The sequence below is a fragment of the Mastigoproctus giganteus genome, chromosome 10, assembly GCF_048544385.1.
Source record: "Mastigoproctus giganteus isolate SK-2022 chromosome 10, ASM4854438v1, whole genome shotgun sequence".
Lineage (NCBI taxonomy): Eukaryota > Metazoa > Arthropoda > Arachnida > Uropygi > Thelyphonidae > Mastigoproctus > Mastigoproctus giganteus.
In genome coordinates this window covers 169,438,424-169,454,336 of record NC_143584.1, presented here as the reverse complement: position 1 = coordinate 169,454,336, position 15,913 = coordinate 169,438,424, and the positions used below count along the sequence as shown (strand labels likewise).

General features: G+C 35.5%; 1 protein-coding gene across 1 annotated transcript in view; it reads right to left on the bottom strand.

Annotated features, from left to right (window-relative positions):
* Window positions 1-4,021: 4,021 nt before the first annotated feature.
* The window catches only part of LOC150079465 (dual oxidase-like), a 177,149-nt gene continuing 165,257 nt past the window's right edge, over window positions 4,022-15,913 (bottom strand). Inside the window, exons 30-31 of the mRNA XM_090383907.1 lie at window positions 7,458-7,586; window positions 4,022-4,483 (exon numbers count right to left, since the gene is read on the bottom strand). Coding sequence (XP_090240033.1) covers window positions 4,358-4,483; window positions 7,458-7,586 — 255 coding nt within the window. The 3' untranslated portion in view covers window positions 4,022-4,357. The remainder of the gene's footprint in view (window positions 4,484-7,457; window positions 7,587-15,913) is intronic.

Here is a 15,913-nt window from a genome sequence, read left to right as displayed (position 1 = left end):
TAGAGATAAAATAATCCTTACGCATCCCAACAAATTTAATAGATGAATAATTGTGATCGAAATGTTGAGGAGAATGGTGGGGAGGGACATACCCAGGTAACTAAGACTTTCAAAGAGACCCACTCTTGGAAAACATGTTCAAAGCACTTCTACTTTATTAACAAAAACTTAGCAAAGTTTTTGTTAATAACTTTTGTTATTAACAAATATACATGCTAAAGCTGGGTATTTACAAATACAATTTTGTTAACAAAATTGTGTATTTGTAAATACCCAGCTTTAGCTAATATTGCATTACTCTGTTTAGATGTAATTGTTTCATTTGGCAGTATAAAATATAATTTTTTTTTTTTTTTTGGGAACCAAACTCCTTTTTTCCCTGCAAGTTTGAAACTTCTCACTAGGAATTTCCACAACTTTGTATCTTCTACAATGTAACTTATTTATTGAAATTTAATTGTGCAGCTGTTTTATTCTAGCAAATCTCCACAGAAGATAATGTGGGAAATAAAAGATGTTCTTCATCACATAGTGACTTGCTATGGATTGACTGTACTGTGTGCAATTTATTAATTTTACATAATTACCTTTAGAATAAAAGAACTGTATATCAATTTCTGTCAAATTTTTTTTACCCAAAAATGAGTTTTTTTCCTTTTTATTCCTTTATGGATTCTGAAGAGGAAAACATTAGCAAGACACTATTGTTGTACAGCAGTTTCACCATAATCTTACAAGTTTATTCACTTTAATTTGTGTATTGCTTAGCCTCCAGTGAAGAGATATCTTAATTTAAGGCCATTTTATTCTAAATAAAAGTTATTATCCAAATTAACAAATTCCTTATTATTTGAAGTAAGGTGTAATCTGATCATAAAAGTGCTAAGTAAATGGATGAGAACTATAACATTCAAAATAAAATATGAAAGATATATAGTAAAATAGTGATGACAGTGCTACAGTAATGTCTTTAGTAGTGGGCAAGGGGGATGAACTGTAGATGCCATTTCATTCTGTATGCATAACAGTTGCATTCATAGTGAAAAGCTAGTGTTGCATGGTTTAGTTTATTTAGCGCAGTCACTGTAAAATACAGTTTTAGGAGAAAGAAATGTGGATTGGTGTCATAGGACTGGTGGAAATGTAGTGATGTATGATGCAAACATTTAGAGGCCTATTGAACATGGATGATGGCAGTAGTACAACTATAAATCCTGTCCTCCTCCTCCACCACCAGGTTGCCCAGTGGTTCCCCATGTGATCTTACCAAATCAGAGCCATTATGCCTCCAGACTCCTCTGGGTTCCCCCGCAGTGGCAGAGTAGAGGTATGGTAGTTCCATCACTGGATGATATGAATGTCACAAGCTTGTAATTTTCATTAATACACAGATTGTTGTAACAATTTTGAAGGACAGGCTGGAAATGTATAAGACTGCAGATGAGAATTAAGTTCAAATGGTATAGGATCAGTCATTAGCATATGATGCAAGAAAGCAAGCTTATGGAGCATCAGCCAAAAACAAAAAAAAAATTATTTCACACATCCATTCCCTCTAAACATTTGTCCAGTTCCTCCTTGAATTTATTTAAGCTATCAACTTCCACGACAGACAGAAATTTGTTCCGACAATTAACCACCTGCTAGCTAAAGGCAAATTTCCACACATCTATTCTACAACTGTCTTTCTTCAATTTGAATTTATGCCCCCTCAGGTTCGTAATCTGAGAAAGCGGAAGAATCCCATCAGAATTCAGCATGCTCAACTCATTCAAGGCCTTACACACCTCAATCAGATCACCTCACAGGTGCCTAGTCTCCAGATGCTGCAATTTGCAGAACTTAAACCTTTCTTGGTAAGAGGACCCCTTTTGTTCCCCTCACCAATCTTGTTGCCCTTCTCTGTACTCGCTCAAGCAATTCTACATCCTTCCTAAAATGAGGCCTGCAGACCTGTATGCAGTACTCAAAGCGTGGCCTGATCATTGCCTTATACAAACGGATAATCACCTTTTCCCTACTAGCAAAATTCCCATATATCAGAGGTCGGGAGCCATTTTTGATCTAATTAAAAAAGGAAAGAATCCAAAGAGCTGCACCTCAGCTCAAGCTGGGAGTGGAGGGCAAGTTTAAGAAATGGAATAGTGGGAAGGTGTTTTAATATTTTTTTGAAATATTATTTATTAATGCTTGCAATGCACAGTTAAACTAAACTGAGAAGTGTTTGCAGCTTGCACTGAAACTAATGCTATATTCACATTGCCACTTGCTGTGCTTGTCATACATGTGGGCTAAAAGCTAAAGAGCTTGTCTGCACTGCCCAGAAAACTTCATATCTGACTGCACAATTACTCCTAGGTCTTTTTCATTTCTATCACCCTGAGTGTAGTACCACACAGTTGGAGTTACTGCTACCCATATGCAGTACTTTGCATTTGTCAATGTAAAACATCAGTTGCCACTTCTCAGCCCATCATTAACAACCCTGCCAACCTCGACATTAAGCCTGATATGCCTTCATCAATATCATTGATAGATGATATTGATTGATAAAACAACAGTGGGCCCCAACATCAAACCCTGGGGTACTCCACTAATAACATTAGTCCACAAAGAGCAGCATCCACTGATTACCACTCTGTCTTCTCCAACTCAACCACCCTTTTATCCTTTGTAGCAACTTGCCCTTAATATCTTACTGCTCCAATTTGTACAGTAGTCTTCCATGCATAACAGTATTATTTTAAGATTGGAAGATTTACATTTGAGCTGGAGTTAATCTAACGAATAGTGCCATCTTTTTTTCTCTGAAAAATTACGAAACAAGCACTGTAAATTTAAATTCTTATTGTTATGTATGACTATGCAGTAGTCATACATACTCATCCCACTAATAGAGTAAACAATACCATTTTATGTGATATTCATACCATACTGCTAAGTACAATTTGTGCTTAGCAGTATGGTATGAAAGATGAAATATTCTTGCCATGGGCTTATTCTGTCATGACAGGGCACACCCCTCTATAATGTTCAGTCACTCAGGATACCACTGATTCCTCTGGGTAAAGAAGGCACTTAGAGGAAAAGCTGCTTCAAGTACAGGAAATATTCAAGCAAGCTTGAATATGCATCTTGCAAGCAAAAGGTTTTCTCTATTTAACTATCAAAAAATCGAGAATATTTATTGAAGGACTTCAATATCAACAGTTTTGGATCTACAGCCCTCTTAGCACTATTTTGCTAGCCTTTAAATATAAAACTAATTTTGAGTTACAAAAAAAAAATAAAATAATAAAATAAGTGCATACCTGTATTAATTTCCAGCAGTTACTAAGTTTGGTATAAGCAGTGTTTTTGACAAAGAATTTCATATAACATAAATATAGCAAATGGCCAGAAATACATTTTTTAGAATTTGAATGACCTTAGGTGTTTTAAGATTTCACTGAATTTTTGTTATCAATGTAAAAATTTGCACATCTTGACTCATGGTAGATTTAGTTCTTGATAAATATGGTATTCAATTTGAAAAGTTTCTACCCATACAATAATTATATAAATTCTGCTCTATATGAGAATGGTTTTTCATTTAATGTGAAATGAAAATCATTCCAATTTTTTGTTTTTTTATTTACAAATAAATTAAAAATTATTTAAGAGTAATTCCAACAATTTGGTGAGCAATGTAAACAGTACCTGTGTGTACTGTTCAAAATCCATTCTTGAAAGTGCAAATTGCTATATTGATGAAGGAATAAATAAGATAATTTATTTCATGACTCGAAGAATAAGGTATATGTGTCTGTGGGAAAATATAAAAAAATAAATTAGATTGTCTGAAATTAATAGTGAGAAATATAAAGAATCATAATCGGACTCAATCCTTTTATAGTGCGGCACAGATCGGTACTTTTCTAGTACAACATTAAAATACTTAACAAATTTTAATGCTAACTTATGTGTAGTCAGTTTCTTATTTAATCTTTGATCTGTTCAATAAATTACTTAACACATTCACTTCTTGGCTTGATTCTTCGTAAATCCAGTTCCACAATTTTCAGTTGGCTGTAATCAGCAGCATAGTTATATTGTTCATTTGCTGCCTATATAAAGCACTCCACAAAAGGCACTAACAGTCTATTCACAACTTTTTTTTTTTTTTTTTTCATTTGTCCAAAATATCACTGTCCACAGGGGTAGTACGATTTAATCTACCTCCTGCTATTTATATATATATGTACAGTTATATACAGTCTGGGAAAATATGACAAGAAGCCTCTCATGGGAAGCCAATGACTGATAAAACTGATGGCACCAGTGCCCCAGAAAGGGGAAGATTAAGTTGCTGCACACTTCAGAAGTTTTCATAATGATGGATAAAATATGGTAGTTTTCGACTCTTGTTGACAGTCTCACAGGAGGAACTTATGCTCTTAGTCAGTGCAGAAGGTCCACAGCTAAAGACACCAACTTTGCTTACCTGTAGGGGAAGAAAAAAATTCATAAACACATGTAAAATTTTCTAGTAATGTACAAATAAAAATGTTATAATAATGTGGCTTTTTCCACTGCTGCCAAAAACAATATTAATAATTAATATTACCATATATAACAGTTTCTACATTGAATTATTTGTTCACATGCACCAACAAACATTGCTTGCTCAACCATACTAGTTTTAATAGTTTGAATTTTCTTGATACTCTTTCAAGTCCTGGAATATTTGGTTGTAAAGCAGAATTATAGCTGTGAATACTTTAATGGGCTGCACAAATGCAAATAAATAAGGGTTTGCCATATACTCTTACATTAGTATATTGGAAACTGATGATTTTTTCAGAAATTCAAATTTCCTTGCATAAGTGCCCCATTTGTGCACTTAACAGTATTTATTAAATATAAATACTTCTTTATATATGATCAGTCTGTTTTTACATGGAGAATCCCTCTAATCAGACAAACTTAATTACATAAATAAAAAATAATTTTCCCTTTAACAACATTAAAAAAATTATTTTTAAAAAAAAAATCTTAATTTTCATTGTCAAAAAATTTAATTGCTACAGATTACTGGGTATTGCTAGGTAGACTGACAGATATGACAGTTGAGAAATGTCCAAGGAAGTCTACAGCTGATAAATGTCAACAAAATGAATTTCTGCATTTGCTGATGACTCAAAGGTGGGCAGTGACAGTAATCGGGGTATTCTACTCCAAAAATACACAAATTAGCCAGGCAGGCTGGAAAGTGGCACTGGAGGTTTACATTTATAAATGTAAGGTACTGCATAGAGCATGCTGTAATCCCAGTATAACAAACCAACTGGATGGTACCAAACTCAAGTAGTAGCAGAATGAAAATGACCTAGGGGTCAATGCATAGTCTGACAAGAAGCAATACAAACAGGATGCCAGGATGGGGCCGTGGGAAATGGCATACAGGAATAATGCCAGTGGTGAGAAACTTGTGATTTTCCCACTGTATAAGGCAATGGTTAGGCAGAAACTAGAGTACTTTGGAAGCTTCATTTTAGGAAGGATGGGGGAATGGGCACACAGAGAAGAGCAGTAAGACAATTAGGGACAAAAAAGGGTACCCTTACTAAGAAAGGCTTCAATTCTGTAAATTGCAGCATCTGGCAACTAGCAACCAGACTTGACTGAGCCGATTTAAATTGAAAAGGATGGTTGTAATACAGAGGTGCAAAATTTGCTTTCAGCCAGAAAGTAATTGACCATTGGAACAAACTTCCATCTGGTGTTGTGGGTAGTTTGAATGAATGTAAGGAAGGACTAGACAAATTATTAGAGAAAATGGACAGATGTGGGTAGGTTGTTTTCCCCTGCTGATACTGTATATGCTTGCTTCCTCATACCATTCTGCCACTACTAAAATATTTGTTCAGGCTCAAAACTACATTGTGGAATGGTTATAACAATTTCCAGGCCTGTACTTGAACACAAATAGCAAGCAATGTAGAAGTACATGAAGATTGCACATTATTTTTCAGTGGACTACACACACCTCCACATTTTATATTATCTGTTTAATCCTATGTTAATAGTATTTTCTGAAATTTTGATATGATATCTAGGATAAACAGAATCTTATGAAACTATAAAAAAAGTCAGATGAAGAGAATTAAGCTTATGACCAATAAGGAGCTCACTTAATGCTTGTGAATTCTTGTTCAATCAGAAGGGACAGAAACAGGAGGCAGGCTGAAAATTGCTGATTCTTAACTCAGTTTTCACAATTTTTTCCAAATGATTTAAACCAAACAATCTCACACTCACAAGAAACATTCTGTTCACAAACAAAATTAATTTTCCATATACTCTAAGAACATGATTTCATTTTTTTTTTTTTTTTTTTTTTTTTTTTTTTTTAAGAACTATATCCATTTATTATTAAACTAAGAAATATCCTATCCTACTATATATTTTTCAGCTGGCAGAATTTCATCTTTCTTGATGCCATGGTCCTTATATAAAAGGCAGAACAAAGTTCTGTATCCACTAGTCGTCAAGATGCATTACTTTTATATTGACAGATATTGCTGAAAGGCCATTCTATTACCTGTTTAAAAATGAAACTTTTCAAGACTTGCTGATATCTCATTAAATAGCATTAGAATTTGGTTGAAAATCTGAGTTGTGAATAATGAAAATGATTTATGAAAGTTATGTGATAAGGCTAAATTTTAAGTCAATAAAAAGATATGACCTATGAAATAAGTAAATCGGGGATTGTCCCATTCTTTGTGCTTAGTGGACGGCAAAACTATCTATCATGAGTAAACACCAAGGTCTTAATATGCACACACCACCTTTCTTCATTATTCAAAGCCAGATTTGCTAATTGAGACCGTCCACTATCTGATGAAAGACCAGAAATCTCGAAATAGGCTCTCATAGTAGCATCCTATATTTTAAAGGAATAACAGTAGTCTTTCAGTGATGCCATTCATTTGTTTTAAATGGCACACCTTGCAGTTGCTTGTGGATACAGAAGTTTAAATCTTTTGTATTTAAGAATTTGTAAACAATAGTTTTGTTTGCTGTGTATACTCCTACTTACTGTTGACAGTTTTGTGGTCAACCCATAAAGTTGATTGCAAAATCATTTTTGGTTGATCACAAAAAAAATAATAATAATAATAATATTTTGTTTAAAATTAACATAGATGGATATTTATAGCACAGTAAATGTTTGAGTCTATAATTCTAGTTTAAATAAACACTTCATGAAAAAAAAAAAGCTGACTCTATCTGAGTAACCGTTGCAAAAATAAATCTTATGCATTAAAACAGGGACATCATTGCTTTAGGAATATGGTGAACTTGGTTGGGGCATCATATTCCCACTGCTCTAAGTACATTTATAATCTGAATTCTAAAGAGGCAAATGCCTTGTATCTATATATTCTAATTTATAGAACTAGAATACTTACATAAGAATGTTGATGCTGAACAAACTTCAGGAAAGAAGTCATATCAGGGCGACCAAAATGATTGATGGCTCTTAGTCCTGTGAACATACTGCGATTTGATATTCTTTGGAAATGGTTCTCACAAATATACTATACATAAGAGAAAAAAAAAAAAGTTAAATATCAATTCAGTACTCAATTAAAATAAAATTCATAGCAGTGCTACCTATAGTAAACTGATTGAAATAACAGCATCTTTTAAAGAAATTCTTCTGAACCAGAAATGTCAAACACATCAGTTATGATCAGTGGTAAAAAATAGCTTTTCCCAAAGGGTTTCAGCCATCCTTTCTCACTGCAGGGTCATGTTTGAAATTTACAAAAAATAAAATAAAATAAAATAAATATAATTATATTATTTTCTTTTTTATCCCCATTTAAAAAAAAATGGCTGATAGTCTTTTATTGGAATCATAATTTGAGAGAAATCTTATTCTACTCTGGAAGTCAGTCATCTTCATAAGCAAAATGCAACAAACAGAGTTAAAAAGATAACCATGCCACAATTCCTGTTTGCTCTCTTATGCATTCAGTGTTATATTGATAAAATAAAGGTAGGTCACTACTCAATTTTTGAACCGTTTTCCCAATAATTATTGAAATTTCATGTAGATATAACGAGCATATGAAGGTAACATGGCAATGAAATTGTTTCAAATTCCAATTTTATTATGAGTTGCTGAAGATTTTAAACATTTCCTAACTTTATAGGGAAAGCCCACACAAAATCAGTTGTATAGATCATTATCTACACAACTGCTTTTGGCCTAAGTGAGTATATATATCACGTTGAATAGAATAACAAGAAAGTGGAAATAAGAAGGTAGAAAAATGGGGAATAGTCTAGTCGGGGAAGTTCATTTACATCAGAAGTGAAGGCATGTTGCTATTTTGCTTGCAATCCTGGCTACTGACACCTGATGAGATGCAAATTTTGTAATTATTTATTTCTTATTATGCATAGTTTATTAGTTGTCTTCACTGTCTCTGTCTCTTTACTTAAATCTTTTTTTAAAATCGCTTTATAAACTTTATATTTTTAAAAATATCTCTATATATAGTGTTTCATAACATATGGGCTATACTTTGGGATCAATTCAGGATCTGAAAACAAAAAAAATTCATATAAATGTCTCCAATCCTGAACAATTATAAAGTTATGGCTGGTTGAATTTAAATAAATGAAGTTTTAAATGGTAAAAAAAGGATTAAAAAATAAATAAGAATAAGCAAATATGTACCTAGTATGAATAAACATTTTACTACATATGTAATATTCCTGCTTATTTCTTATTTTTAACCATAGAAAACTGTATAGTCACTTTTTAAAATAAGACATTTTTGAACTTCATTGTTTTCAGGTCCTGAATCAATCCTGTGTGTGTATACACATTAGCATTAGTAGAGGCATACGATGCAAGAAAGCAAGCTTATGCAGCATCAGCCAAAAAAAAAAAAACACACACACACACACTCCCATTTCACCCCTCCGTTCGTTCAAAATACCTGTCCAGCCGAGCCTTAAATTTATTTAGGCTATCAACTTCCACAACAAGGGTTGGAAATCTGTTCCACCAACCAACTACCTGTTGGCTAAAGGCAAATTTCTGCACATCTATCCTACATTTATCTTTCCTCAATTTGAATTTATGCCCTCTCAGGTGATTATTCTGAGCAAGAGGAAGAATCCCATCGGCATTGAGCATGCTCAAACCATTCAAGGCTTTATACACCTCTACCAGATCACTCGCCGGTGCCTAGTCTCCAGACACTGTAATTTGCAAAACTTAAGCCTTTCTTTGTAAGAGCAACCCTTTGTTCCATTCACTAATCTTGTTGCTTCTCTGCACTTGTTCCAGTAGCTCTACATCCTTCTTGAAATGGGGCCTCCAGACCTGTATACAGTACTCAAGGTGTGGCCCATTGCCTTATACAAGGGAATAATCACCTCCTTATCCCTGCTAGAAAAATTCCTGTTATATCATTGACAAGACACCATGAGCTACTCTTGCAGCCTGTCTGCACTGCTCAGAGAACTTCATATCTGCCTGCACAATTATCCCCAGGTCCTTTTCATTCTCTAACCCTGTCAGTGTAGGCCCACAGAGTTATTACGTTGCTCTGGGGTTACTGTTTCCCATATGTAGTACTTTACATTTGTCAATGTTAAACTTCATTTTCCACCTCTCAGCCCATCTGCTCAACCTTTCCAAATCCTGTTGCAGCAGCATCCTTAACAACCCTGCCAACCTTTGTATCATCTGCAGACTTGGACATTAAGCTTGATATACCATCATCAATATCATTTATCAATACAGAAAACAATGGACCCAACACTGAACCCTGAGGTACTCCACTAATAACATTAGTCCACGATGAGCAGTGTCCGTCGATTACCACTGTCTTCTTCCCCTAACCATCCCTTTATCCATAGCAGCAGTTTGCCTCCAATGCCACACTGCTCCAATTTGTGCAGCAGTCTTCCATGTGCAACAGTATCAAAAGCCTTTCTAAGATCCAAATATATAATATCAAAGTTATTCCGTGCATCCAGTTCGACTGCATCATAGTATCCAATCAAATTGGTCAGGCAAGACTTTCCCTTAACAAAACCATGCTATGTCCGAGCTATAACTGAAGTCTTGTCTAGATGATCCTGCAGTGCTTCTTTAACCAGTGCCTCCATTAATTTTCCTGGAACAGAAAAACTCACAGGTCTATAATTACTTGTGTCAGCCTTTGATCCTCCTTTGTGAATTGGGGTCACATTTGCACATCTTCAATCTATGGGTACCTCTCCTGAGTCAAAGGAAGCTCTCATAATTATGGCTAAGGGTTTGCTTACTTCCTTTGCTGCCTCCTTTAATATATATGCATACACATTATATAAAATTGTATGTACCAAATAAAAATAATGATAACATACACACTATAGTCAAAAAACTCAAAAACTTCAAGCATTGTTTACTATCTTGATTCAAATGGATTTTTTTTTTTTTAAGAGTACAGCTTTCAAAATACTTCCCTACTAATTACTGCACACTTTCTGTCAATTATACAGAATGGAGGAGAATGTGAAGTTAAACATAAGAAAGGCATGTGGGGTTGATGGGATCTATCCAATTATATTAAAGTAGGCAGCAAGGGAACTAAGCAAACCCTTAGCCATAATTATGAGAGCATCCTTGGACTCTGGAAGTCCCGACAGACTGGCAATGTGCAAATGAATCCCCAATTCACAAAGGGGAATCTAAGGGTGACAAGTAATTATAGACCAGTTGGTTTAACTTCTCTTCCGGGTAAAATAACGGAGTCACTGGCCAAAGATGCATTGCAGGATCATCTAGACAAGGCTGCAGCAATAATTCAGACAGCATGGGTTTAAGGGAAAGTCTTGTCTGACAAATTTGATTAGATACTATGATGTGGTCACAAAGGAACTAGATGCAAAAAATAATTTTGATATCATATACTTGGATTTCAAGAAAGCTTTTGACACTATTGCACATGGAAGATTACTGTACAAATTGAAGCAGTATGGTATTAAGGGTAAGTTGCTACAATGGATAAAAGGGTGGTTAAGTAGGAAGACAGAGTGGTAATCAATGGACGCTGCTCTTCGTGGACTAATGTTATTAGTGGAGTCCCATGGAGTTCAGTGTTGGGCCCACTGTTTTGTATATTTATCAATGATATTGATAAAGATATATCAGGCTTAGTGTTGAAGTTTGCAGATAATACAAAGAGATGATAAAAGGTTGGCACGGTTGTTAATGACAGTGTGCTACTGCAACAGATCTAGAAAATTTGGGCAGATGGGCTGGGAAATGGCAACTGAAGTTTAACATTGACAAATGCAAAGTACTGCGTATGGGTAGAAGTAACCCCAGAAGAACGTACCAACTGTGTGGTACTACACTTAGGGTGGTAGAAAATGAAGTCTTGGGAGTGATTGTGCAGTCAGATATGAAGTTTTCTGAACAATGCAGACAGGCTGCCAGAGCAGGACATGGGGTATTTGTCAATGATATATAGGAATTTTTCTATCAGGGAAAAGGTGATTATCCCTTTGTATAAGGCAATGGTCAGGCCATGTCTTGAGTACTGCATATACAGGTCTGAAGGCCTCATTTTAGAAAGGATGTAGAGTTACTTGAGCATGTACAGAGAAGGGCTATAAGGTTGGCGAGGGGAACGAAGGGGTTCTCTTACCAAGAAAGGTTTAAGTTCTGCAAATTGCAGCGGCTGGAGACTAGGCACCTGCGAGTTGATCTGATTGAGGTGTAAAAGGCCTTGAATGGGTTGAACACGCTGAATTATTATTATTCATAGCCATATGTTGGAAGGAAGCCTGAGGCTCATGCTGCACCAGGAGAAAAAAAAAATCCCAAGTTATCCTGAGAGAAAGACACAGAGAGAGTCAAAAGTAGAAGGGAATCACCAAGAAAGAGAAGAATGATGATATCCAGCTCAAGACCCTGGGTGTGCCAAGTCCATGCTCACCAGATGTGAGCCCCCAGGGTTAATTCTGATGGGATTCTTCTGCTTGCTCAGATTACAAACCTGAGGGGGCACAGATTCAAATTGACTAAAGACAGTTATAGAATAGATTGTATGGAAATTTGCCTTTAGCCAGCAGGTGGTTAATTTTTGGAACAAACTTCCATCTGTCATTGTGGAAGTTGATAGCCTATGTATAAATATAGTGCAAGCACATCAGGAAGTTGATAGCTTAAATAAATTCAAGGAGGAACTAGACAAACTTTCAGAAGGAATGGTTGTGTGAAATTGTTTGTTTGTTTGTTTTTTGGCTGATGCTACATAAGCTCATATGCTTGCTTTTTTGCATCACATGCCTCTGTTATTACTACTACTATACCACTGTTGGAAGCAACCTTCCAAACTGTTCAAGATTTTCTGGAGTATTTCCATCATAGATTGTTTCATTTTACATGAAGACTAGAAGGTATTTTTTCTCTGGTATTACTTTCATTTGAAGAAACAAGAGAGAGTGGTTGGTGTAAGTTCAGGTAAGTAGGGAAGTTATAGGAACATAGGTGTATCCAACAGTGTACTGCCAATCAGTTAGCAGTGAGTTCACCGTATGACAGGTTTTTATATATAATTAAATACTTCCTAATTTGCCACACTCAAGCCAGTGGTAGTATATCATGTGCTCACCATGGAATGCAGGAACATTTCCATGGTGAGTACATGCAAGAAATGATTTTGTAATGGAATTCATTATTAATTCCCCATCTGTTACAAGTTTTTTTTTTTTTAGTTCCTCTGAATACTCCTGCACAAACAGCATTTAAATTAATACTGCAATGATGACACTGTGCTAGTTACAAAAAAAAAAAAGTCCATTTTCAAATGAATGTTAACCCTCCTTATCTGACTAAGTGAGAGCCATTTTTGAAAGCTGCTAAACAAACAATTATTTGAATTGCTGATTTTTGTTATCATTTTTTTTTTCAAATTAATAGTGCAGTTATTTGAATTAATATGATAAAGTAGGCAAAATTGTTTCTTACTTGGCCTTGGAAATTACTCAAAAATTAAAGTCAAAGGAGGAGGGAATTCTACCACCAGTGTTTATTGCATCGACATAAGGATGACAAACATTTAATATTTTATGTAATTTAGTAGGAACATAATATTAGAAGTATATGAACTATAACAATAAAAATTCAAAGGAGACTGAAGTGTATAAACTATAACAATAAGAACATGACTTTATAACATAGCATATAATAAAATTACTGTTAATGGGTATTTTCGATTTAATCTAAAACCATGCCTCTGACTAGAGCAGCAAAGCAAAGATGTTGAAAGTAGTGGAAATGCTTGTCCTTACGGAAGAAGGAACTAAAAAGAACTACCAAGAGCAGTGTCGTACGAATCAGGGCAATGAGAGGAAAGTGGAAGAGAAACTGTTAAGGCTAAAAGTTAATAAGAAACCTAGAACTGATGGGATCTATCTAATTATATTAATAGAGGCAACAATTTAAGTAAGCAAACTTTTGGCCATCATTATAAAAGCATCCATAGGTTCAGGGGAAGTCCTTACGGACTGGACAAGTACATCTATGTACGTATCCAATATGTAAGGACATGTACATCTCTCCTGTTCAAAGGGGGAAGTAAGTAATGCAGAATAAAAATGATCCTGTATTACTGGCTGCATACAGGTATGGAATACAGTTTTATATAAATCACAGCAGAGATTTGTAAGAGGGAAAATTGTCTGACCAATCTGATACCTACTATGATGGAGTAACAAAGGAACTAGATGCAAAAAATTTTGATGTTGCATACTTACACTTCAGTAAAGCTTTTGATAATGTTACACTTAAATAAAAGACAGCTATGTATATAAAGTGCTTAGCATCATAATACACAGCCATTTCTGTATAAACAGAAAATTTTTAAGGTGGCATCGTTTTAGGTTATATCTCATATTGTGAATACCTTCACAACGAGTTGCCATGATATTGCACTACTTCGAATAAGTAACGCTTCACCTAAGGAGAAGACTAGTGTTACTTATTCTCAGATAGGTACCACCACCCAGACAGCACTGTTTCAGGGCTATTTGGCCCTTCGTCAGTGAGTGGGTAGGTACCCAAGTGATGCAATGATGGCAAAACAGTTATGAAGTATAACTCCACAATATGAGAGATGCCTGATGGTGTATGATGTATTTAGACTAAGGCGCATTTAGGGCTAGAGCCTCAAGCTGCGAACAAATTTAGACTATGTATATAAAGTGCTTAGCATCATAATACACAGCCATTTCTGTATAAACAGAAAATTTTTAAGGTGGCATCGTTTTAGGTTATATCTCATATTGTGAATACCTTCACAACGAGTTGCCATGATATTGCACTACTTCGAATAAGTAACGCTTCACCTAAGGAGAAGACTAGTGTTACTTATTCTCAGATAGGTACCACCACCCAGACAGCACTGTTTCAGGGCTATTGATGTATGTATGTGAATATCTACTCGAATATCCACTTGTCCCTATTAGACTTAGAAAAGCAAAAAAGGTAGAGGGAAAGTTATAGTAGGAGTGGAAGAGGAAAAGAAACAGTGTAGAAGAATGAAAGGGACAGTAACTCCTTCAACTCACACCACTCAAAAACTCATAAACTCCTCGAATAGGCAACGCTTCCCCAGTGGAGAAGGCTGTTGTTACCTATTCTCGGAAACTCCGGACATCATCAAGCTCCCCCTAGCAGCACTGTTTCAGGGCTATTTGGCCCTTCGTCAGTGAGTGGGTAGGTACCCAAGTGATGCAATGATGGCAAAACAGTTATGAAGTATAACTCCACAATATGAGAGATGCCTGATGGTGTATGATGTATTTAGACTAAGGCGCATTTAGGGCTAGAGCCTCAAGCTGCGAACAAATTTAGACTATGTATATAAAGTGCTTAGCATCATAATACACAGCCATTTCTGTATAAACAGAAAATTTTTAAGGTGGCATCGTTTTAGGTTATATCTCATATTGTGAGTACCTTCACAACGAGTTGCCATGATATTGCACTACTTCGAATAAGTAACGCTTCACCTAAGGAGAAGACTAGTGTTACTTATTCTCAGATAGGTAGGGCCAAATAGCCCTGAAACAGTGCTGTCTGGGTGGTGGTACCTATCTGAGAATAAGTAACACTAGTCTTCTCCTTAGGTGAAGCGTTACTTATTCGAAGTAGTGCAATATCATGGCAACTCGTTGTGAAGGTATTCACAATATGAGATATAACCTAAAACGATGCCACCTTAAAAATTTTCTGTTTATACAGAAATGGCTGTGTATTATGATGCTAAGCACTTTATATACATAGTCTAAATTTGTTCGCAGCTTGAGGCTCTAGCCCTAAATGCGCCTTAGTCTAAATACATCATACACCATCAGGCATCTCTCATATTGTGGAGTTATACTTCATAACTGTTTTGCCATCATTGCATCACTTGGGTACCTACCCACTCACTGACGAAGGGCCAAATAGCCCTGAAACAGTGCTGTCTGGGTGGTGGTACCTATCTGAGAATAAGTAACACTAGTCTTCTCCTTAGGTGAAGCGTTACTTATTCGAAGTAGTGCAATATCATGGCAACTCGTTGTGAAGGTATTCACAATATGAGATATAACCTAAAACGATGCCACCTTAAAAATTTTCTGTTTATACAGAAATGGCTGTGTATTATGATGCTAAGCACTTTATATACATAGTCTAAATTTGTTCGCAGCTTGAGGCTCTAGCCCTAAATGCGCCTTAGTATAAAAGACAGCTGTAAAAATTGGAGCAGAGTGACATTTATGGGAAAGGTTACTGTTATGGATAAAGGAATGATGGTGTGGCAGAAGGCTAAATGTTAGTGGGGTTCCTCACTGTTTGTTAACA